This window comes from Oryctolagus cuniculus, chromosome 7 (assembly GCF_051225735.1).
Source record: "Oryctolagus cuniculus isolate XC-2025 breed Fujian yellow rabbit chromosome 7, ASM5122573v1, whole genome shotgun sequence".
NCBI classification, from domain to species: domain Eukaryota; kingdom Metazoa; phylum Chordata; class Mammalia; order Lagomorpha; family Leporidae; genus Oryctolagus; species Oryctolagus cuniculus.
The window spans coordinates 43,820,820-43,844,260 of NC_142873.1; the positions used below are offsets into that span (position 1 = coordinate 43,820,820).

Genomic DNA, 23,441 nt, shown 5'->3' on the forward strand with positions numbered 1-23,441 from the left:
TGGCTCGGCCTACAGAGCTGCCAGCTGTGGCACCAGCGTCCCTTGTGAGTCCTGATTTGAGCCCCGGCTGCTCCACTTCTGATCCAGCTCCCTGCTAATATGCCTGGGAAAAACAGCAGAAGATGACCCAAGTGCTTGGGATCCTGCTCGCACGTGGGAGCCTCAGATGGACTTCTAGGCTCCTACTTCAGCCTGGCACAGCCCTGGCTGTTGGGTGCATTTGGGAAGCGAACCAGCAGATGGAGATCTATCTATCTCTCTATCTCTCCCTCTCTTTCTGTCACCCTGTCTTGCAAATAAAATAAACCTTAAAAAAAAAGGGGGGGGGAGGGCCACACTGTGGCATAGTTGGTAAAGCCGCCACCTGCAGTGACAGCATTCCATATGGCCGCCAGTTCGAGTCCTGGCTGCTCCACTTCCATCCAGCTCTCTGCTATGGCCTGAGAAAGCAGTGGAAGATGGCCCAAGTCCTTGAGCCCCTGCACCCACGTGGGAGACCCTGAAGAAGCTCCTGGCTCCTGGGTTCGGATCAGTACAGCTCCGGCCATTGTGGCCGCCTAGAGAATGAAATAGCAGATGGAAGACCTCTCTCTCTCTCTCTCTCTCTCTCTCTCTCTCTCCGCCTCTGCCTCTCTGTAACTCTGCCTTTCAAATAATAAATAAATCTTTAAAAACCCTCTTGAAGCTGCATCTCCACTGCATCCGTGTGAGCCCACTTCCCACCTAGCTTCCCCCCTTAAGCCCTGACTGATCTCCTGGCACCCACTCTGTTAGCCACCCAGCAGCCCCAGGGACCTGAAGCCGCCGGCTGGGTCAGGTCCCTGCCCCCACCTCACACGGCCATGCTCCGGCCCCCAGTCTCCCCCCGACTCTGCATGGCGGCTCTTCCTTCTCTTTGGCACCAAGGGCTGTCTTCTTCAGGGCCTTGGCACGTGTTACTTCCACTTCCCCCCCTAAAAGGCCCCGAAGAGGCCTTTCCTGCATGTGTGTTTGGCCCCGTGGTTAAGAAGCCTGCGTGCCGGAGCTGGCCTCGTGCAGCGGCAGGTTCAGCCGGCACTTAGAAGGCTGCACCCCACACTGGAGCGCTGGGTTCAGTCCTGACGGCCCCGCTTCCTGCTAAGGAGCCTGGGACGGCAGCAGAGGATGGCCCAAGTACTTGGGCCTCTGCACCCATATGCAAGACCAGGACGGAGTTCCTGGCCCAGACCTGGGTATTGAGGCCATCTGGGGAGTGAACCAGAGGTAAAATATCTCTCTTTCTTGCTCTTTCAAATATGTAAATCTTTAAAAAATAAATAAATCAAAAGGATGACTATGTACTCTCAGTGTTCACAGCCCGACTTCAGGCCCTGACTCCAGCCTCCTGCTCATGCAAACCTTGGGAAACAGCAGTGACGGCTCCAGTAATTGAGTTCCTGCCCCGCTCATGGGAGACCCAGATTGGGTTCTTGGCTTCTGGCCCAGTCCAGCAGTTGCAGGCATTTGGGGAGTGAGCCAACAGGTGGATGGTTTCTCTTTCTCTCCCCCTTTCTCTAATAAATGAATAGGTGTGGTATAGCAGCTAAAGCTGCCGCCTGCAGTGCTAGCATCCCATATGGGCGCTGGTTCGAGTCCCGGCTGCTCCACTTCCAATCCAACTCCCTGCTAATGGCCTGAGAAAAGGAGTGGAACATGGCCCAGGTGTTTCGTCCCCTGCTACCCACATGGGAGACCTGGAAGAAGGTTCAGCTTAGCCCAGCCCTGGCCTTTGAGGCCATCTGGAGAATGAATCAATGGATGGAAGACCTCTCTCTCTCTCTCTCTCTCTCTTTCTCTCTCTCACTCTGGCCTTCAAAATAAGTAGATAAATATTTCTAAAATGAACATAATAATTTCAGTAATCATAAATAATGAAGGACCCTTCCTTGGCCACTCCGTACAGGACATATTCTCTTCTCCATGCTGACTTCTCGTCAGTTCCTGCCTTCCCCTCCAGAGCTCGTGGCTGTCTGTTTATCCCTTTGATCCTTGCTCATGGTCTGTCTCCCGACTCTGCTGTCATTCTGCAGAAGCGTCACAGCCCTGTTTCCTGCCCCTCTCTGTCCTCGGGGCCTGGCACGGCATAAGTCGACCGGGCAAATGGTAGTCAAAGGGATGATGACCGTGGTGCTACCAACGTCTCTCCAGAAACTCGCAACCCAAACCACAGCTGGAGTCCCCTGAAAAGCAGCGGCAGAGGGTGCCCCAGACCCTCCAGAGACGGGGCTGGCGGGGTGTGAAAGAAGGAAGCACGGATGCCAGGTGATGAGCCCACAGCAGTGGTTAAAGGGGCTCCCGCATAGCGGGGCTGCTGTGGCTGGACCCTCGTGGCAGGCCGCACAGCACAAGGTGCGTGCTACCTGGGTGTGTCTGCTCCTCCTCCGACGTGGAGGTTCCGCAAGAGTTGAAAGGTCGTGGCTGAGGGCGGGGCTAGCCTCTCTGCGGCACCGTGCTTGATCTTTGAGCACTTCAGGAACAATCTAGACACCTTTATCAATGCCTGGGAATGCTCCAGGCCCTGGCTCGGCCTCAAGCCTGCAGGAGGAAACGTGCAACTAGCTGGGTCGCGGAGCGGCCAAGGCCCTCTGCATTTCTCAGTGAGGACAGAACGTGGGGGGCACACTCACCACCCCATCGTGGTGCCCCTTCCCTTTCTGCAGGCTCCAGGCCCTGCCCTAAAGCACCTGCTCCCCAGATTCATCGAGGTTTAACTTCAACCGAGTACAAAAGAAAGGCACCGTGATCACTGGCTAAAACGACTGTCCTATTCAAGCTGCTGACCAGTGTCTTTGGACTGGAAATTCATCTGGAAGACTGAGTGGAAGAGGGAGAAAGCCAGAGGCGGGGGGCGGCCAGCCAGCAGATCTGGGGGAGGGACTGTGTGTGGGGACGGGGTGGCCTGCTGGGTGTGCCCCTGTGCTATTCTCTGGCTCCCTTAGATAAGGCCAGCAGTTTTGTCTCGAGAGCTCTCCTGTTACACGGATCTGCCAGCCCCAGTCCCACACTGGGAACATGTCAGTCCAGGAGAACACGCCACCCCCGCAGCTCTGGTCATGGGTCTCTAAGTCCCAGAAAGACTTGACAAAGTCCTTCCTGACTGGGGCTCCAGGAGGTAAGGGGCAGGCTGGAGGCTGGAAGCCAAGGGGGAAGTGAGGGTGGAGATCAGGAGTGGGGTGGAGGGTGGGGGTCCCCCCCCTGCTGTGGGACACTGCGGGGCACCAGTGCTCATGTCTCCCCTGTGGTAAATTATGGACCCTGGTCTGGGCCTCTTGGTCAGGCCTCATGGGCGAGCCAGAGGGGAGGCTGCAGCATGGGTACCATGGGGCACTCCCGTGGTTGCTGGACTCTGGCCCCTGGCTACAGGGCTCCCAGTGGCAGCAGAGATACTGGTGACACATTAACTAGTCCCCAGGCCTGGTCCCCAGCCCAGCTCCGACAGCCCCACTCTGGGGAGCAGACTCGCAGAGACTGGTAGGCGTGCAGTGGCATGGAAGGTGTGCCTGGGAGCGGGGCTCCACTGGGCTGGGCTGGGCAAGCTCCGGGAATGGTGTGCAGCAATTCCCGGCCTTGGAAGGAAGCAAATGGAGACCTTGGGAGGGGAACTGGATGATGGGGGCCCCTGTGGGCTTAGACGTGGAGAGGGCTGAGGCTGTGCAGAGGCAGGGGCTGAGGGGCGAGAAGTCTGGAGTTCAGGGGGTGGCATAGCTGCATGGTCAATACCCTCAGCCTACAGTCAGACTTAGATGTGGAGCCAGAAACCATACGATCTTGGGCAATCTACTCCATGCTTCTCAGCCTCGGTTGGCTTATCTGTAAAATGGGCATGACTGCCAAGCGTTTCACAGTGACTGCCTGGCAGGATGCCTGTTGGTCAGTGCTACAATGCACCTGTGCTGCCCGGCTCACCAGAGCCGCTCAACCCACACTGCAGTGCTGAGGGAAGGGCCAGAGGGGGTGCAGGGAGGGAAGCGTAGGAGGAAGGGAGGGCGCCTCGCAACCCCTGAGCCTCCTCACACACACTCCCCCCCAGGGCCAGCAGGGTACCTGCGTCGGGCCAGTGTGGCACAGCTCACCCAGGAGCTGGGCACCGCCTTCTTCCAGCAGCAGCAGCTGCCGGCGGCCATGGCAGACACCTTCCTGGAACACCTGTGCCTGCTGGACATCGACTCGGAGCCCGTGGCCGCCCGCAGTACCAGCATCATCGCCACCATCGGTAAGCACGACCCTCACCCCAGAGCCACTCCAGGCACTGCCTCATCCCTTTCCTGCTGGGAGACTTCTTCATGGTTGCCTGGCCATTCATTCTACAGACGTGGGTGGAGCATGGGGTACACAAGGCTTGGGACCCTGAGGGTAGATCAGTGAAACACACACACACACACACACATGCATGGGTGTGCACACACATGCATGCACACACATAACTGCTCACTTGAGGAACTGACAGTGTAGGTGGGTGGAACAATTAGTGATAAACAATAAATAATGAAGCAGTAAGTAAAACATTTAATATGTAGAAAGTGATGTTATGAGAAAAAGAAAAAAATAGAGCATGGTAAGGGGCTTTGGAGGTGTTGGGGGAAGGAGGAGGTAGGTTGCAGCCCCCCCCTTTCTTTTTTTAAAGATTTATTTGTTTATTTGAGAAGCAGAGTTACAGAGAGAGGGAGGGAGAGAGAGAGAGAGCAAGTCTTCCATCTGCTGATTCACTCTGAAGCCAGAAGCCAGGCACTTCTTCCTAGCCTCCCATGTAGGTGCAGAGGCCCAAGCACTAGGTCCGTTCTCCACTGCTTTCGCAGACCATCAGCAGGGAGCTGGATGGTGACTCAAACCAGCGCCCATGTGGGATGCCAGCTCTGCAGGTGGAGGCTTCACCTACATCACCTACTACATCACAGTGCTGGCCCCAGGTTGTGGCCTCTAAATAGGCGGTCAAGGTTGCCCTTATTGGGAAAATGAGACCTGAGCAAAGACTTGAAGGAGATGAGAGAACAAACCATGCAGGTATCTGGGGGGAGAGAGTTCCACACAGAGGGAAGTGTCAAGGAGGCCAGAGGAGCTGGACATCATTATGGGGAAGAGTGGCACCCATGAAGACACTGTGGGGGAAGGGGCGAGCACGCGCAGCCTTTTAAAAATGTATGTGCTTCATCTCATTTTATCTGAAGGCTGGGGGGTGGAGGGAAGAGAGAAAGAGAGATCTGTTCTACAGTGGCTCACTCTGCAAATTCCCAAGCAGCCAGGATGAGCCAGGCTGAAGTCAGGAGCCAGGAACTCCACCAAGGTCTCCCACGTGGACAGGAGGGACCCAAGCACTTGTCTGCTGTCTCCCAGGGTGTGCATGTAGGTGCAGAGGCCCAAGCACTGGGCCTTCTAGCCAGCAGGAAGCTGGCTAGAAGTGGAATAGCTGGAACTGAAACCAGGCATATCAACGTGTTAACCACTGCATCAAAGGCCATCCCCCTCCAAACGGCTCTGCAGGCCACTTTTAGAATTCGCGTTGGGTTTTCCTCCGAGTGAAATGGAGTCCTGCTGCAGAGTTTTGTACAGGGCGAGCATAAGCTCTGACTTACATTCTAAAAGAACCGCCCTGGCTGCTGGATTGAAAATAGATGGGGGGCGGGGCGAGGGCAAGGACAGAAGCTGCTGCTGCACTATTTCTGGCTCAGCCCAGGTGGTGGCAGCGGAGGTGGTGAGAAGTGGTCAGATTCCGAGTGCAGTTTGAAGGGAGAGCTGCTAGGGTGTCCTGGTGGACTGGACGTGGATGGGGTATGGGTGAGGAAGAAGGGAGCCAAGGCTGGCGCCAAGGTTTTCAGTGTGAGGACGGGGAAGGCCGGGGGAAAGCTTCGGGAGGAGATGCAGAGCACGGTGGGACATGCTGAGTTTGTGATGCATTTTGGAGATGCAAGCGTGATACAGAGTGGGCGGTCAGGTGCATAGCTCTGGGCTCAGGAGAAAGGTCTGGGTTGGAGCCAGAGCTTTGGGAACTGCCTGCATAAAGATGTTATTTCAAGACGTGAGACCAGAGAAGTTCACCAGAGCAGTGGAGGTAGAATGCGGTCATTCGGGGAGTGGACCAGAGGCTGAAAGGTCTCTGTGTCTCCCCCTCGCCCCACCTGGCTCTGCCTTTCAAATAAATAAAACTGGGACTAGAGCTGCAAGGGAACGTGAAATTAAGAGACTTTCTGGTGAAAACGAACAGCAGGTTTCCATGTGGTTGGGACCGATCCGGTAACGGGCGGGCAGCAAAGGTCGGAGGGCCCGAGTGGCTGGCGGAGCCGGCGGGGTGTCCAGGCAGAGCAGGCCGCCCAGCGGCGGCGAGAGGACTGGCCTCAGCATTAGCCAACTCCCACAGCTGCACGGCTGCCCCACCAGCAGCGCAGGAAGAGGCCCGAACTCAGCTTGCGGCTCTCCGCACTGAAGCTCAGTGCCCGGCACACAGCCCTCTGCCACACCCCCTCGGGCCCTGGGTTACTCCCAGGCTGCGGTACTTTTACCCCCAACAGTTGCTGGGGACACCCCCTCCGAGAGGCCCACAATGCTGCCTCCCCAGGGGCTGCAGAAGGAAAGGCAATTGCGCCCTGTGAGCAGGGGTAGCGGCCGGGAATGAAGGACAGGTAACCGGACTCCTGGGACGTGGGGAGGCCTGGGGGTAGACGGGTTTGGCGGGAAACTTGTGTGAGTGCCAGCTCCGGTTCCAGGGCCTGCGTCTCGCTCAGTGGAGCGCCTCAAGGACATGATCAAAGCCGGGATGAACATTGCGCGACTCAACTTCTCCCACGGCTCCCATGAGGTGCGCGGCGAAGCCAGGACGGGGGAGGAGGAGGTTGGGGGCGGGGCCGGCAATAGGAGGCCACCTCCCCCTGAAAGTTGTGGTCGGCTCCCGCCCCCAGTACCATGCGGAGTCCATCGCTAACATCCGGGAGGCGGTGGAGAGCTTTGCAACTTCTCCTTTCGGCTACCGGCCCGTGGCCATCGCTCTGGACACCAAGGGACCAGAGATCCGAACCGGCATCTTGCAGGGGGTGAGAAGCAGGGCTGCGGCCCGCAGGGCCCTGGCGTGGAACCGGCGGCAGGGCGGGGCCGGGGATCGGGGGCGGAGCACGGGGCGGGGCCGCGCTGGCACGCGAGGCTCCTGCTCAGGTCTCGGCCCGCTGCGCCCCCAGGGCCCGGAGTCGGAGGTGGAGCTGGTGAAGGGCTCCCAGGTGCTGGTGACCGTGGACCCGGCGTTCCGGACGCGGGGGGACGCGAGCACCGTGTGGGTGGACTACGTCAACATCACCCGGGTCGTGCCGGTGGGGGGCCGCATCTACATTGACGACGGGCTCATCTCGCTGGTGGTGCAGAAAATCGGTGCGCGCGTGCCTCCTGCCCCGACCACGCCCCAGCGCTGGGCGCCTTCGCCCGCCATGGGCCGAGCACACCTTCCCCTGGCCACCCGTCCTTCCGCCCGCCCAAAGGTCCCCAGCAGCGCCTCCTGCGCTCACCCTGGGTCGGGGCTGGCCTTGCGCCTTAGTCATTTCTTTCGCACGTGGCCACCGATGGCCCATTCACTGCGGCAGGGGCCCCGAACAAGGGCGGGAAGCCCAATCGAACCTGGTTCCTGACTTCATGGGCGTCCGAACCCGATGATCCCTCTTCGGGGGCCTGCGACCCCGCCTCAAAGCCTGACGGAAGTTGATTCCCTCCGTGCCCGCAGCCCCCGAGGGGCTGGTGACCCAGGTGGAGAACGGCGGCGTCCTGGGCAGCCGGAAGGGTGTGAACTTGCCAGGCGCTGAGGTGGACCTGCCCGGGCTGTCCGAACAAGACGTCGAGGACCTGCGGTTCGGGGTGGAGCACGACGTGGACATCATTTTTGCCTCTTTTGTGCGGAAAGCCAGCGACGTGGCTGCCGTTCGTGCTGCTCTGGGGCCAAAAGGGCAAGGCATCAAGATTATCAGCAAAATCGAGAATCACGAAGGCGTGAAGAAGTGAGCTTTGATCCTTGGTCCCCTCAGGCCCTCTGCCGTCCCCCCCCGGCCCCCCCGCCCCTCTCCTCCTTGGCATCTCGTGGCTCTGACCCAGCCCTGACTCCCTCTAGGCTTGATGAAATCCTGGAGGTGAGCGACGGCATCATGGTGGCGCGGGGGGACCTGGGCATCGAGATCCCAGCCGAGAAGGTTTTCCTGGCTCAGAAGATGATGATCGGGCGCTGCAACCTGGCAGGCAAGCCGGTTGTCTGTGCCACACAGGTCTGCGGGAGCCCCGGGTTGGGGGACAGCAGAGAGGGGATGCCCATGCCTGCAATCCAGAGCACACTCATCCACCCCAGAGTGAGGGAGAGAGCCGGGACCCCCGTTTGCAGATGAAGGAACAAATCGGTCACTGTGTGACTGACCCTAGTTTCCAGGGCACTTAGAGGGGTTGCTTGGCCAGGGTTCCCAATCGCTGTGACGTCCGTGGTGTCCCCCAGATGCTGGAGAGCATGATCACCAAGCCCCGGCCAACGCGGGCAGAGACGAGCGATGTGGCCAACGCCGTGCTGGATGGGGCCGACTGCATCATGCTGTCTGGGGAGACCGCCAAGGGCAAGTTCCCCGTGGAGGCTGTAAAGATGCAGCACGCGGTAGGGGATTCGACTGAGAAGCAAACGGGCCAGGGAACCAAACTCCCTCCGGGCCCCGGTGACCCTGCCCGGCCTGACTTCCTGGTGCCTGCAGATTGCCCGGGAGGCAGAGGCCGCCGTGTACCACCGGCAGCTGTTTGAGGAGCTGCGCCGCGCCGCACCCCTGAGCCGCGATCCCACGGAGGTCACCGCCATTGGCGCTGTGGAGGCTTCCTTCAAGTGCTGTGCTGCCGCCATCATCGTGCTGACCACAACTGGCCGGTGAGGGGACCCTGGGACTGCGCAGGCGCAGACTTTGGGACAGGGGTGGGCTGGGCATTGTCCAGTCACCAGGGAGAAAGCATTCCATCCTGGGGAAAGGGAGAAAGCTGGAGGCCAGGAGAGGCTGGTCTTGCAAGGCACCACGAATCCTGTCAGTGAGCCCTGGAGGGCTGGACAGTGATGGTGGCGTCAACAGGTGCATTGCCTGTTTGGGCTCCTAAAACTCAGAGGAAACCTGTTTAGCCACAGAGCCTCACAAGGCCAAGGTGGCGTGGAACAGTCCGGGAGAGCTGAGTTCAAGTTTTTGCTCTGAGACCCTGCGGAAGTCACCTGGGCTCAGCAAGCCCGCTGTGTTCTTCTGTTCACGTGTGTTCCTCATGGGGTTGTGAGGATTAACAAGAAACATTACTTCTGTGTGTAAATTAACTACTGTTTAAATGTAGATTCCAAGATGGCTTTCTTAACAACCTATTTTATTTGTTCTTTCAAAGATTTATTTATTTGAAATGCAGAGTGATAGAGAAAAAAGGAGAGACAGAGAGGGAGAGAGATCTTCTATCGGCCGGTTCACTTCCCAAATGCCCACAACAGTCCAGGATGGGCCAGGCTGAAGGCAGGAGCCAGGAACTCCATCTGGGTCTCCCATGTGGGTGGCTGACTTCCTGGTCCAAGTGCTGGACCATCTGCTGCTGCTCCCCAGGTCTGTTAGGGGGAAGCCTGATGGGCAGCCAGGACTCAAACCAGCACTCCTATATGGGAAACGGGCATTCTTGGCAGGGGCTTAACTGGCTGCAGCACAACACCCACCCCTAATGAGCTATTTTAAAATATTTTTGTTTATTTATTTTTCTTAGCAGGAAGCTGGGATCAGAACCAGAGCCAGGGGTGGGTGTTTGGTGCAGCAAGTTAAGGGGCAGCTTGTAATGCCTGCATCCTGTATCACAGTGCCAGTTTGAGTCTGGCTGCTCAGCTCACCACCAGCTTCTTACTAATGCACCTGAAAAAGCAGTGGAAGACAGCACAAGTGCTTGGGCACCAGCCACTAATGTGGGAGACCCGGATGGAGTTCCTGGATCCTGCCTTCAGCCTAGCCAACCCTGGCTGTTGCAGGCATTTGGGAAGTTAACCAGTAAATGGAAGATCTCTGTGTCTCCTTCTCCTTCTTTCACTCTGCCTTTCAAATAAATAAATGTCTTTAAAAAAAAAAAGGTCACTGTTTAGGATCCCCTCATCCCATACTGGTGTGCCTGGTTCAAGTTTCAGAGTGCCTGGTTCAAGTCCTGGCTCGGCTTCCATTCCAGCTTCCTGCTAATGCGCACCCTGGGAGGCAGCAGATGATGGCTCAAGTACTTAGGTTCCAGGTTCCTGGCTTTGGCCTGGCCCAGCCCTGTTTGTTGTGGGCATCTGGGGAGTGATCCAATGGCTAGAAGATTCTCTCTCTCTACCTTTCAAATAAAATGAAATTAATAATTTTTAAAGATTTATATATTTGAAAGGCAGAGTTACAGAGAGAGAGAGAGAGAGAGACAGAGAGCGCGAGATCTTCCATCAGCTGGTTCACTCCCCAAATGGCTGCAATGGCCAGGGCTGGGCTGATCTGAAGCCAGGAGCCAGGAGCTTCTTCCAAGTCTCTTACATGGGTGCAGGGTCCCAAGGACTTGGACCATCCTTCACTGTCTTCCCAGGTGCATTAGCAGGGGACTGGATGGGAAGAGGAGCAGCCAGGACTCAAACTGGCGCCCATATGGGATGCAGGCACTAGAGGTAGTGGCTTTACTTGCCATGCCACAGCGCCAGCCCCATAATTAATAAATTGTTTAATGGAAAAGTGCAAAATCAGAAATTAAACCCAGTCGCTCCAATATGGGATGTTGGTGTCCCAACTGGTGTCTTATCACCAGGCCAAATACCTGCGCCATTTTTTTTTCCTTAAAGAGGTTTCTCCCTGTCTCATTTGATATATCTTTGTAGTCTCATGTCTTTGCATTGTGGGAAGGGGTCATGGGTGAGAAAAAGCAGACAGAAAAGACCCAACATCACAACCGCTTGTTGGTAACATCTAGAGCTGACCTTTCTGCCTCCCTTAGCTCAGCCCAGCTCCTGTCTCGGTACCGACCTCGGGCTGCGGTCATCGCTGTCACGCGCTCTGCCCAGGCCGCACGTCAGGTCCACCTGTGCCGAGGAGTCTTCCCCTTGCTGTACCGGGAGCCCCCGGAAGCCGTCTGGGCGGACGATGTAGACCGCCGGGTACAGTTTGGCATAGAAAGTGGTAAGCCGCCCAGCTCTTCCTTCCTCCCAGGCCCGGCGTTGGCCAGGTCCTCGACCCAGTCCCCCACACCTACTCAACGAGGCTTGCCTCCGAACTCTGGCCCCAGATTTTTTCCCCTAGGAAGGATCTCAGGCTCCAAGAGGGGAGGGGGTCACTCCAAAGGAAGAGGAAAGGGAGAGAGAGGACAAGGCCATCCTCCAGATGTCACCCTGCTGTCAGCCGCTGCTCCTTCAGGGGGCTAGAGCCAGGGGTCGCGTGGGGAGCAGGAGGTGAGAGGGTGAGGGAGGACCTAGTGCCCAAGCCGGAACTAAAATCCGACCGCCGGTTGTGCAAGCTCCTCCCTGACCTCTCCTATCAGCTACTCAGGGGGCCGGGCTTGCTGCTTAGCAACAGCACGGCCCATGCCAGCCCACGGTCGCAGCACAGCTTCCGTATACCTCACGGGTCACGTTCTCTGCCGCGCCGCTGGTGGGACACGCCAGACACTTGGCTCAGCCTCCCGGTTCCTCCGTGGAGCGCTTGAGGTGGCCGCGGCAGGTGGCTGGCTCTCCTGGCGTTGGCCTGGGGCCCTCATCTTCTCTCCGTCCTCCAGGAAAGCTCCGTGGCTTCCTCCGTGTCGGGGACCTGGTGATTGTGGTGACTGGTTGGCGACCTGGCTCCGGCTATACCAACATCATGCGGGTGCTGAGCGTATCCTGAGGCGCCCCTCCCTCCTCAGACCCCAGCCACGCCTGCGCCCTGGTCTGCCCCCTCACTCGCTCCCTCCAGCCTGCCCGCCTCCCACAGCCCTGTCTCTGTTTTCCTCAAGCCCTGCCCGCCCTACCTGCCATCCAGCCCCACTCCTGGGTGCCCTTCCCCCTTTCCGTGTCACACAGGCCCCCGAAGTCTGCCTCCAATTCCGCACCGGCCACCCAGCAGCACCAGCTGTGCTCTGGGCATCCAATCCGCTCAGTTGGGTCCTAAGATGCACTAAGCCTTTAATCCCAGCTTGGCTGCTTAATTCTATCCCCCTAGGCTTCCTGTCCCTGCGGGCGGGGGAGAGAGAAGCCAGGGCAGTCTTGTCCACTGTCTCCATAGAACCACTACTTAAAAATAGTTCCCACCCATGTTCTCATGCGTGGCCCTCATGATAGTCTGGGCATCTCCCGAGACAGGGACCCCTCCTCCTGACGGCCTCACAAGGGCAGGCTGCCCTTTCGTGGTAACTAACTGTGACTTCAAAGCGCCACACTGCAGGGGACACTGGGCGGATGGATGCCAGAGGAGACTGCAAGCCCGGCAGGCTGACCTTGGCCTCTGTGTGGGGCTTGCACACTGCTCCCCTGGCTGCTGTCATGGCCACCTCATGCCCCGTTGGGTCCAACGCCCTGCTGTCCCCTCCTGTACCCAGGGATACCTTCACGCCCACCATATTCCCGCACACACACCAGGAGCCAAAACGAGTGTCTCTGTTTTCTTTTTAAACCTAACTGATGGGGAGCAATTATAAAACTTCTCCCCCACACTAAAGGCCCCAGAACGCCCTCCGGGAGGACAAAGGGTTTCGGGTTCTGGCCACACAGTCGTCAGTGTGGCAGAGCAGGAGAGGGGACAGGAGAGGAGTGAGGGGTTACTCTCATCCCTGAGAAGGCAGAGGTGCCAGCTAAAACAAACCCTAAAGATACAAACAGTCCTCCTCCCACCCTGGGGCCAGCCCTCCTGCCCTTACCCAGGGAGGGAGGGGGTTCAAGTATTGCTACCAGGTGGGGAGGGCAGGGGCAGGTAAAGGAATGGGTAGACAAAATGAACAGACAATAAATCAAATTAGCAAATAAGTAAATAAATTAATGACTGAATAAATAAATAAATAAGTAATAAATAAGAAGGAAGAAAAAACATCACCTAAGGATGCAGCCACTTGCCCCCCACCGGGGGGGATCCAGGCTGGCGCACTAAGGAGGTGCCAGCTACCTCTTAGCTTTAAGGGGGCCACCACAGGAGCAGGGGGCACAGGGAAGAGGTGGCCCCAGCTTACAGAAACACGGGTCTGCTACAGAGACGGACGGCAGAGAGCTTGGGAGCAGACAAGCTTAGAGGCGTAGACAGGGAGGTCCCAGGTGGCAGTGAGAGGGCAAAGGGGAGATCCCCACACTCAGCACCCAAGACGTGTGCTGGCCACAGTGGGGCACAGTTAACTGGCTGTGCTGGGGGGACAGAGGACGGAACTGTGCCAGGCAGGACCTTCAGGGTCACTGGCAGGGAAACAGAATGACTGGTTACTTGGCAGTGACGGCGGTGGCAAGTACTTGTGCTTACTGAAGGTAGGGGCCTGGGCCTGGGCCTGCGCCTGGCAGGACCACAGCTGGGGGAATCCCCTCATCAGAGGGCTTCAAGTCACTTCTACTTGGCAGTGGAGACACACAGAGCTGGGGCAGGCACTCAGAACGATGAGGAGGGGGGTACAGGTTAACACGTCAGACAGCTGCAGGGGGCTCGAGCTGAGGACACGGAGGACATCATGGTGGAAGGGGGACATCTCCACGGGGCAGTGGTTCAGGGCCCCTCGGCCCGTGCCAAGAGGCGTTTGCCCTCAGGCACACACTACTGCACCACCCCGAGAGCTAAGGCCCGTGTACCCCGGAATTTCACATGTTGGCAGGGAGCTGGGGGCCCCGGGGGGTGGCTGGCTCAGGCACTGGTGGCCTGGGGGGCTGGGCTGACCCTGGAGGCTTGGCCAGGAGCCCCGAGGGGGGCAGGCGGTCACTTCCTGAGCCCTTGCGCCCGGGAGAGCCATCCCCTGTTGCCCGCTGAGGCAGAGAAGGTTGGGAGGCTGAGAGTGGGCGGCCCCGAGGTCCCAGCCAACGTCCACCTCCCCCTGGGGGAGGGCCCAGCAGAGAGACCTGGGAGCGCCCTGCCCGTGACAGGCTGGCATGGAGGGTTCGGGCAGGAGGGGCAGGCAGGCGGGAGGTGGATGCCCAGGGTCCTCGGGCCAGCAGAGGGCCAGCTCGGACAGGCACCAGCGGGGAGGCCAGGGAGCCTACTGAGCGCCGAGCCGAGCGTGCAAGGAGGGCAGCTGGGGAGTCGGGGGAGAGGGGCAGAGGGCCCCTCTGGTGAGTCAGGGCGATGGCCACGCTGGAGGTCACGGCGGCTGCCTGCAGGGGTGCGTGCACCAGGGGCTCCCACAGCACTGGCTTTCCGCTGAGCTGAGCTCCTGTGCCCGGGGCCAGGCCCTGGACACCCCGAGCCATGTCCCTGTCGTGTTGCACCAAGTGCTGCTCCATGATGCCACCACTGCTGCCCGGACTTGGCTCGGTGCGCTTCCGCTGCAGGATGGAATTCTTCTTGCCTACGAGGTGCCCCGGGGGAGGAGTTAAGGGTAGAGAAGGAATCCAAGAAGGAGGGTGGACCTCAAAGAGAGGGATGGGGTCAAGGGATGGGGATGTGGCGGAAGTGGGGAGAGGAGTCAGGTGCACGGGGGTGTGGCTAAGGGGATGGGGGAAGAGGGCGTGTGTCAGAGAGGCAGGGACTGGCAGTGGGGGAAGCAAGGCTCAGGGCCCGGGACTTAGTCCCAGGGGTGCGGCATGCTGAGAGAGCAGGGCAGTGCGGCGGTGCTGGAAGACCTGCCCGGGGCAGGTGCGCTGGGGTGTGACACTGGGGCTCTGCAGCCTGGGCTCCTCCCTCTGAAGCCTGTGCAAGGGCACAGCCGGGACCCAAGGCAGACAAGGTGGACAGGCCTCACCGATGCGGCGCAGCCGGTCCATGGCCACAGTCTCGAAGGCCCGGCGCATCATGGGAAACTCCTCGAGCACGGCGTTGAAGTGGTCCACGCTGAGTGAGTAGAGGCGGCAGTAGGTGTCAGCCCGCACGCTGGCCGTGCGCCGGCCCCGAGTCAGGAGGCAGATCTCTGTGGAGATTGCAAGGAGGCTCAGGACCCTGACCTCAGAGCTCCCCATTGCACGGCTGACCCAGCTCCCTCAAGGGCCTCCCCAGGCTTGGGAGAAACTAATGAGCACCCATTACCCCAGAGTCCTTAACAGCTGCAAGCATTGTCTCTCTCCTGACTGGCACAATTTCTGGGTTATGCTGGCTGTCCTTCTCCCACTCTCCAAATTCAAATCCACCAACAGGCAAGTCTGGTCGACCCCCACACTCCCAGCTATCCCGCCCCGGCCCCACTGTTCTGTCCCCGGGGGTGAGCCTGGGCACCTCACTCTGCCTCCCCTCTACCACTGTGAAAGAATAGCAAGGGCAGCCCAGGAGGAGAAAAGCAGCCAAGTGCAGTGCTGATGGTCGTGTGGCTGGGGGGCCTGGGGAGCTGGGGGGGGCACCCTGCTTCATTCCTGTCTTTTTCTTGCCTCTGGGCTCTGCAGATTTCACTGCTCCAGGTTCTAAAAATGGGCCTCTAGCCACTACTTGCCACCCTGGCTGGGCACTGGAGTCTCCTGAGAAGCTTTTTAAAGCTATGGCCCAGAGTTCCTTTCTGAGTGGGTCCAGGAAGGGGCTGGAGCTCTGCGATTCTGCAGCAGGGCCAGGTAGGGACCCTGATCCTGGGGACCAGTTGCCCTCTCTCCTCTGCTTCTGATCCCCCCGACCCCTCTCCCCCGGAGACCTACTGACCTCCAAAGTAGGATCCGTCCGTGAGGCGGGTGTCCCGGGCGCCGCGCGCCAGCACGCTGAGCAGCCCGTGCTGGATGAAGTACATCTTCCTGCCCACGGAGCCCTCCCGCACCACGAGGTCCCCTGGCTGGAAGACCTCGAAGCGCAGCTTGGTGAGCACCGCGGTGACGAAGCTGGGGTCGGCGTGGGCAAACAGCGGCATGTGGGCCACCAGGCCCCGGCAGGTGAAGTTAATGATCTCCTGAGCAGGGGACGGGCCTGTCAGGCAGGCTGTGCCCCTGTCCCAAGATGCCCCCTCAAGCTCACCTGCCCCAGAAACCCTACCCCTGGCGTCGTGATCTGCCAAAGGACGGGGTGCTGCCACGGGCCCAGGGCACCTCCCCAGCAGAGATCCCTGGAAGGCCCCCCAATACCGAGATTCCCCATGGGGCCCTCCACCAGCCTCTATCCCTACAGGAACTGCTGGCCAATGGCCTCTACCCCAGGCAGCCCCCCAGAGCCCTCCTTGGGGCGCAGGCCAGCCCACCTCCCGTAGCGGCTCGCTCAGCTCTCCTAGGATGCTCTCCTCGTCGAACATCTTGCCCTGGTAGCGGTGCTCGTAGTATTCATGGATGCGCTGCCGGGTGTCGGCCGGCAGCTTGTGGAAGGACATGTACTGCTCCACCTGCTTGTACTGGAGGGCCGGCCCATTGCCAGAGGGCACAGGACACAGACAGAGGTGTGGGGCCAGAACGGGAAAGGGGGGTGCATGTGGAAGGTGGCGGAGCCATGGAGGAGATGAGGATAATGGGAGACACACAGAAATCACAGGGAAACCCAGAGATGGGCAGAGGGGGAGTCCAAGGACAGGGGTAGAGGCCCAAAGAAGGACAAGGCACACACAAGGCCATGGAGCAAGTGGACACAGGGCAGGACGGGACACAAGAGACCCAACAGGGGCATCATCAGAATAAGCCTCAGGTCAAGCTACCCAGTCTCCGGCAGCCCTCCACACCCACCCCTGCCCTCTTCGGTCCCTGCTGACCTTTTCCTGGTATTGACGCCGGGAAGAGTCCAGGGACTGGATGAGGGCGGTGGCGTGACCGATGAACATGGCGTAGCACGTGGCGCCCACGATCATGCTGAGCATGGTGAGCCAGACGTCGGGCATGCCTACGGGTGCCTGCTGCCCGTAGCCAATGCACAGCATGTGGCTCATGGCCTTGAACAGGGCGTGGGAATACTGGCGGCCCCACGAGTGGTTCTGGGGGGCAGAGCGTATTGCACAGCCTCATTCTCTGCCTGCCCCTTTTTCTCTGTCAGTCCTTCTGCCTGCCCCCTTCTACACCAGACCTTCTCCCAGGGGCTCTGAAGTTGAGTTCTGGAGACCCTGAGGCAAGAGGGGGCCTTGGTTTCTGCCCTGACCTCCCTCCTTGCCTGCTCCCTCCTTCCAAGTCTCCTTCCCTCGTCTTCCCTCCTCACTCCTGCCTCCTCTCCCACTTCCTGCTCCCCCGGGCCACCCCTGCTCCTCAGGCGGAAGAGGACTTAGAAGGCCCTGGAGAGGTGGAGCTCTGGGGACTTCTCACCACCATGCGGTTGATGGACACCCAGCAGTCGGGAGGGAAGTCCTGCAGCATGGGGACCAGGAACTGGAGACAGCCATCCCAGTGACACAGCAGCAGCATCATCCCAATGAGGTTGAAGATGCGAACCACAGCGCTGGCCAGGTCATAGGTCATGTGAAAGATCTGAGGAGTCCGAGGAGGGGCTGCTGTGGACAGGAACCCTCCCTGCTGCTCTTCCTCCATTCCCAGCCTTGCAAATTCTCTCTTGGGATGTCTCCCTCGGCCCAGCCCCCATGAAGGGAAAAATGCAGCTACTGTTCACTGGTACAGAGTTTTCCAGGCCACAGGTAGAGCCAACACAGAGTAGGTGGTATTGCTAATCGGAAAACTGGGGCCAGTCACGTGCCTAGAATCCCAGTAAGTGTCACAGCAGAGACACAGAGGTCTCCTGCAACAGCGGCCCAGGTGTGGCCTGGATGACAGGAGACATCTCCATGGCGTAGGCCTCAGGATTACTGCCAGTAGCGCTTTTTCCCTTCTAATAACAACAGTGAATTTACTGAGAGCTTACTGTGTGCTAGATACTCCTCTGAATGCTGCACATATATTAAATCCTTTAATCCTTACAGCCTTGTCACAAATAAATCGATTTAGCATTCTCATTTCATGCAAGAGGAAACTCAGTCTCATAGAGTAAATAAGAAAACGGGGACCTGGCTGCAGGCAATGAGATTATGGAGCCCATACTGCACCACTGAACCTGGGGCCCTGGAGCTGAAGCTCAACTCTTCCGCAGCCCAGCTTTCACCCGGCGTCCAGCTGGCCCTAAGGTCTTGGTCCAATGGCCATGCACCAACTTCCTGTACCACCATCCCTACCCCAGGCCCCAGCCCATGAACCCTTGTTCTATCTCTGCTTCTCCCCTACCCCCAAGCTTTGGAGAGAGCTCCCCCACGGATGTGCCACCCACCTGCCCTACCCCAGAAACTCTCCAGGAGTCCCACCCCTAGGGCCTTCCCGGCCAGGAGGAGTCTGCGAGAGCCCCCCTGCCCACCTCCCCGCCCCACCTCCTCCCACTGGTGTATGTAGCGGATGAGGCGGGAGAGGCGGAGCAGCCGCAGCAGGCTGAGGATCTTAGTGAAGCGGACGATGCGCAGGGCCCGAGCCGTTTTGTAGACCTCAGCATCCAGCCGCGGCTCCAGTTCCACCACCAGGAAGATGTAATCCACGGGGATGGAGGAGATGAGGTCGACCAGGAACCAGGTGCGCAGGTAGCGGGTGCGGATGGCCCGTGGTGCGAGCAGGATCTCAGCGCCCTCCTCCACCACGATGCCCGTCCGAAAGTTGAGCACCAGGTCCAGCAGAAAGAAGGTGTCGGAGAGGACATTGAAGACGATCCAGGGTGGGGAGTTCTCCTCCTTGAAGAAGGTGATGCCCACGGGCAGGATGATGAGGTTCCCCACCATCAGCAGCAGCATGATCAGATCCCAGTAAAACCTGAGGAGGGAGGGGACGGGAGTAAGACCAGCTGACACTGTACCAGCCACCAGACTGACCCCGGCCAGGAGTAGGCAATACAATTCCGTACTAGAATTCCATACTGCAAGGACAATTTGCAGCGGGTAGGGGTGTGAATGGGGACCATGATTTGGGAAAACAGTTCATCATTATCTAACAAAGTTAAATACTTGCAGTTTCTGCAAACTAGCAATTCCATCCCCAGGAATATACACACTCAATGAAAACATATACTCCAGGAATTTATGTAAGGGAATGTTTATAGCAGCATTAAATCTGTCAGCAACCAAAATGTCCACTAGTAGAAAAATATAGATACATAAGAGAAGTAGGTAAAACCCCTTTGAAATATTTGTGACCTGAAACACCACGCAATCATGAAACCACCTAACTACAGCTATGTTCAGTGGTGCAGATCAATCTTCCAAATTTAACATTGAGCAAAAGAAGCAAGAAACATAAGGACACATATGGATGAGTCCATTTAAGCAGAGTTCAAAAATAGGCAAAACTAGACTATATACGTTGTTGCAGGATTTATACAAAAGTTGTAAACTATTTAAAAAGTAAAGAAATTAGTACCACAAAAATTAGAATGATGAGTTTGGAAAAGCACTAGAAGGGCTCAGTAAGAGGTGCCAGCAACATTGCGTCTCTCTTTTAAAAAAAAAAAAAAGATTTATTTATTTATTTGAAAGTCAGAGTTACACAGAGAGAGAAGGAGAGGCGGGGGTGGGGGAGGGGGGTCTTCCATCCGCTGGTTCACTCCCTAATTGGCCCCAACGGCTGGAGCTGTGTCAATCCCAAGCCAGGAGCCAGGAGCTTCCTCTGGGTCTCCCATGCGGGTACAGGAGCCCAGACAGTTGGGCCATCCTCTACTGCTTTCCCAGGCCACAGCAGAGAGCTGGATTGGAGTGGAGCAGCCGGGACTCAAACCGGCACCCATATGGGATGCTGGCACTGGAAGCGGCAGCTTCATCCGCTACACCATAGCACTGGCCCCAACATTGTGTCTCTTGACTGACACAGTTGTTAAATGAGTTTGCTTTACAATGACACAAACTCACAATCTATATTATCATTAAATATTTTTGTGGTTGGCGCCACGGCTCACTAGGCTAATCCTCCGCCTGCGGTGCCGGCACTCTGGGTTCTAGTCCTGGTCGGGGCACCGGATTTTGTCCCGGTTGCTCCTCTTCCAGTCCAGCTCTCTGCTGTGACCCAGGAAGGCAGTGGAGGATGGCCCAAGTGCTTGGGCCCTGAACCCGCATGGGAGACTAGGAGGAAGCACCAGGCTCCTGGCTTCGGATCGGCGCAGCGCCAGCTGTGGTGGCCGTTTGAGGGGTGAACCAACAGAAGGAAGACCTTTCTCTCTGTCTCTCTCACTGTCTAACTCTGCCTGTCAAAAAAAATATTATTTGTAATATAGGGTTTTAAAAATATGTATGTAATTTTGAGAAACACACATATAAAGAGAGAGAGACAGACAGACAGACAGACAGAAACCAAGTGAGAGAGAGCTCATACCGGCTGATTCACTCCCCAAATGCCTGCAAAGGCCAGGACTGGACCAGGTCAAGAGCCTGGAACCCCATCCAGGTCTCCCTTGCAAGTGGCAGGAATCCAATTACTTGAGCCATCGCTGCTGCCTCCCAGAGTTTGCATTAGCAAGAAGCTGGGATCAACAGCCTGAGCTGGATATCACACCCGGGTGCTCCAATACGGTACACAGGCATTGTAAGTGCTAGGCTAATGCTTCCCCCTTAAATAGCTTTTCAAAATTTAAAAACAGGGTGGGCACTTAATACGGTGATTAGTCGAGATGCTGCCTGGGAATCCCATATTCCACATCATGTGCCTGGGTTCAGTGTGCTCCCCATTCCAACTTATGTGGACCCTGGGAGTCAGCAGGTAATGACCCAAGCAGGTGGGTCTCTGCCACCCATGTAGGACACCTCAATTGAGTTCAGAGATCCTGGCTTTGGCTGGGCCTGACTCCATCTGTTGAGGGCATTTGGAGGATGAACCAGCAGATGGGAGATTTCTCTCTCTCTCTCTCTCTCTCTCTCTCTCTCTCTCTCTCACCTTTCAATAAAAATTTTAAGGGGAAAAAACCCCACAACAAACAAACAAACAAGAGAGTGCCCTGTACTGACCTCACAGGGCTGCTGGCAAAGCTCCGAGACAATGGACGTGACAGTGCTGAGCAGCCCTGGCTGCTGTTATGACTCACCCCCTCTTCCTCCCCGGATTTCTGAAAGGGTTGCCGCTTCTCCCACCTCCAGCTCTCTGCCCATTTCTGGCTCCTCACACCCTCCCCAGCCTTCCCGCCCCCTCCTCCTTCCTGATAGTCAGACCCATGGATCCTGTCTCTTTACTGGAATTGCTCACCCATGTCTAGGGCGGTGTGGACCATTCTGCCTCGCATCGGAACTGAACTTTCCAGGGGTGCCCCCTGCCCTTCCCACAATCTCAGGCAGGGCTGCACAGAGGAGCAGCTGCTCCGCACCTGTCTCCTCCTCCAACCTCTGTGTGCCACCAGGACTCCGGCAGGGCCCAGGCAGGCATGGGCAGGGGACAGCTGGACTGTTGTGGCAGAAGCTGTGTGGGGGTGGGGGGGGGGTGGGAGGGAGCTGGGTGAAACCCTCCCTCAGAGACAATCACTGGATAATCTCAGGGACTCAATTACCAATGGTGGTTTAATTCTAGGACACAACTAATCCCAGTATCAGCATAGGACCCAGCCCCTTCTGGCTCTGACTGCAAAATCACCCTTTTCAGCTTGGGCCTCAAGTGCAGGCCTCCAGGAGGTCCCCTGGACTATATGCAGTGCGTGCGCAACCAACCCTTGACCCCTCGGCCTCTCGCTCAGGGCCACTGAGGAGAAATCCTGGCCTGGGAGATGCTGAGAGAGGGGAAGGGAGGAGGGTTTGCCTAGCCACAGGAGCATCTTCACAGCCTGACTCACAGGCGGTCACACGCCCGGCGGGTGATGCAGTAGGGAGGACGGAGGAGCAGCGCCACTGTAAGGGGGACAAACGGCTTCTGGACAGACATCAGGGGGAGGGCTGGGAGAGCCACAGGAGACCACACATGGTGCACCGAAGGGTGGGAAGAAGGCAGGATGACAGGAGTGGAAGGAACAATGGGAGGAGGAGGCACATTTGGGGAATGTGTAAGTCTGTGGATTCAAGCTAGTGTCTGGGTCCCCAGTTGCGTATCCAGGTTCCAGATTCACACCTCTTGCTTTCTGTTTCTTCCCTTCCAGGATTAGAGGCTTTACACGCATCCCCGCCTCATCCAAAAGCTGTCCTTCATCTCCCCCCAAGGACAGGGCTGCTCTCCTCCCCTAGCGACCTTGGTGTAGAGGTACAGCGTGATGGGGACTGGGAAACGGCCCCACCCCCACCCTGGTCCCTTCTCTCTGGAGTCACTTGGGCGGTGGTCCTGCCCGTGCTTTGCTGCCTCAATCGCTCCGAGCCCAGGCCCTACCCCACCGCTCCCTGCCTTCAGCACCAGGGACAGCGGCCAGGGCTCGGGTCTGGACACCCCCTCCCCGCACTCCAACGTCTCCATCGCTCCTGGTGGCCAGTCCTGCTGAACCAGGCAGGTGCTGAGCGTGAGAGGAGAGGAAGGAGACAGCGGAGCTGGGCTTCCTCAGGTTGACCGCGATATGACATAATTTCCCCGGTCCCCGGCAAGCGGGACTGCAGGAGGGAGAAAGGGGTCCCAAAGTCTGGTAGTCCTGTGTTCCAGATGGGGCCCCAGGTTCAGGGATGGAAAACCCAGAGCTCTGGAAATCCCCTGATGTCTGCCTCCCCCAACCCGGCGTCCCCAGCCTCGTAAGTCTGGGAGGACTTCCAGCCGGGGATACCCTGACCAAGAATTCCCAAGCTCGGTTGGGGGAGGTGCTTCTCCCTCTCCGTTCGGGGACCCCTGGGCCAGAGAGGGTGGGGCGGGCCTGGCACGAATGTCTCTGCCCCGGGGGGTAGGATGGGGTCCCCTGCCCTCCCCGCCGGGCCCCCAGTACCGGAAGTCGCTGTAGGGGTGGATGATCCAGGCCCCGGCTGACTTCACCCGCTCCTGCTCGATTTCCACTGCTTTGTGGCTGCCAAACACTCGAAGGGAGAACTTGTTGACCGTGGGCTGGAGCAGCGTCCCGAGCTGCCTCCTCTTAGGCTCGGGCGCAGACGCGGGGGTCGGACCTGAGGCCGCGGTCGAAGGGGCTGGAGCAGCGGGCGGCGCCACATCCAGTCCAGGGGTCGCCCCTTCGCCGGCCCCCGCAGCTGGCCGCTGCTCTGCCTCCATGACGACCGCTCCTTAAGCGCTTGGCCTCCTAGACCCCGCCGCGGCCATCTGGGACCCCCCACCCCGGCCCCTCGAGAGTAGGAGCCGGTGCAGCCCCGCGGGGCCGGAGCGGCGGCGTCGTAGGCTGGGAGCCGCCGGCGCGCGGGGCGGAGGGGGTGTGTGCGACAGACCGGCGGGCGAGCGGCGGCCGGGCTGCGCGGCGCCCCCTGGCGAGGGCCGCGCACGGACGGGGCCGGCCGGCCGGGGCGGGGCCAGGGAAGCCCGAGTCCGGGAGGGACGCGAGGTGGGCGTGGCCCTGCGCGCGGGGGCGGGCCTCCAGGCGTGG

General features: G+C 58.5%; 2 protein-coding genes across 4 annotated transcripts; one reads left to right on the plus strand and one right to left on the minus strand.

The window, feature by feature from the left end:
• The first annotated feature begins 2,986 nt into the window (after positions 1–2,986).
• Positions 2,987–13,692, plus strand: PKLR (pyruvate kinase L/R). 3 transcript variants are annotated; one of them, XM_002715421.6, is made up of 11 exons: positions 2,987–3,130; positions 4,049–4,231; positions 6,717–6,808; positions 6,909–7,040; positions 7,182–7,368; positions 7,715–7,985; positions 8,096–8,246; positions 8,468–8,620; positions 8,715–8,881; positions 10,969–11,150; positions 11,743–13,692. In XM_002715421.6, the coding sequence occupies exons 1-11, from the start codon at positions 3,031–3,033 to the stop codon at positions 11,847–11,849; spliced, it is 1,725 nt and encodes a 574-aa protein (XP_002715467.1). In that variant the 5' UTR covers positions 2,987–3,030; the 3' UTR covers positions 11,850–13,692. The 3 variants fall into 3 exon arrangements, with proteins under 3 accessions (XP_002715467.1, XP_089193084.1, XP_089193085.1); XM_089336958.1 differs by lacking the exon at positions 2,987–3,130 and adding an exon at positions 3,415–3,512; XM_089336959.1 differs by lacking the exon at positions 2,987–3,130 and adding an exon at positions 3,477–3,512 and having other exon boundaries at positions 4,120–4,231.
• On the minus strand, positions 12,949–23,376 carry HCN3 (hyperpolarization activated cyclic nucleotide gated potassium channel 3). Its single transcript, XM_002715422.6, has 8 exons — positions 22,839–23,376; positions 18,358–18,787; positions 17,312–17,473; positions 16,771–16,989; positions 16,273–16,419; positions 15,747–15,987; positions 14,869–15,033; positions 12,949–14,475 (listed from the first exon to the last, which is right to left on the minus strand). The coding sequence occupies exons 1-8, from the start codon at positions 23,114–23,116 to the stop codon at positions 13,775–13,777; spliced, it is 2,343 nt and encodes a 780-aa protein (XP_002715468.2). The 5' UTR covers positions 23,117–23,376; the 3' UTR covers positions 12,949–13,774.
• Positions 23,377–23,441: the final 65 nt, after the last annotated feature.

Bases quoted from the DNA above. Each gene is read 5' to 3' on its own strand.
- PKLR (XM_002715421.6), top strand. From the start codon at position 3,031: ATGTCAGTCCAGGAGAACACGCCACCCCCGCAGCTCTGGTCATGGGTC. The intron at 8,882-10,968 runs GTGAGGGGACCC...TGCCTCCCTTAG, and splicing joins GTGCTGACCACAACTGGCCG to CTCAGCCCAGCTCCTGTCTC. The intron at 11,151-11,742 runs GTAAGCCGCCCA...TCCGTCCTCCAG, and splicing joins ACAGTTTGGCATAGAAAGTG to GAAAGCTCCGTGGCTTCCTC.
- HCN3 (XM_002715422.6), bottom strand. From the start codon at position 23,116: ATGGAGGCAGAGCAGCGGCCAGCTGCGGGGGCCGGCGAAGGGGCGACC. The intron at 18,788-22,838 runs GTACTGGGGGCC...CTCCCTCCTCAG, and splicing joins CACCCCTACAGCGACTTCCG to GTTTTACTGGGATCTGATCA. The intron at 17,474-18,357 runs GTGGGGCGGGGA...CGGACTCCTCAG, and splicing joins ACATACACCAGTGGGAGGAG to ATCTTTCACATGACCTATGA.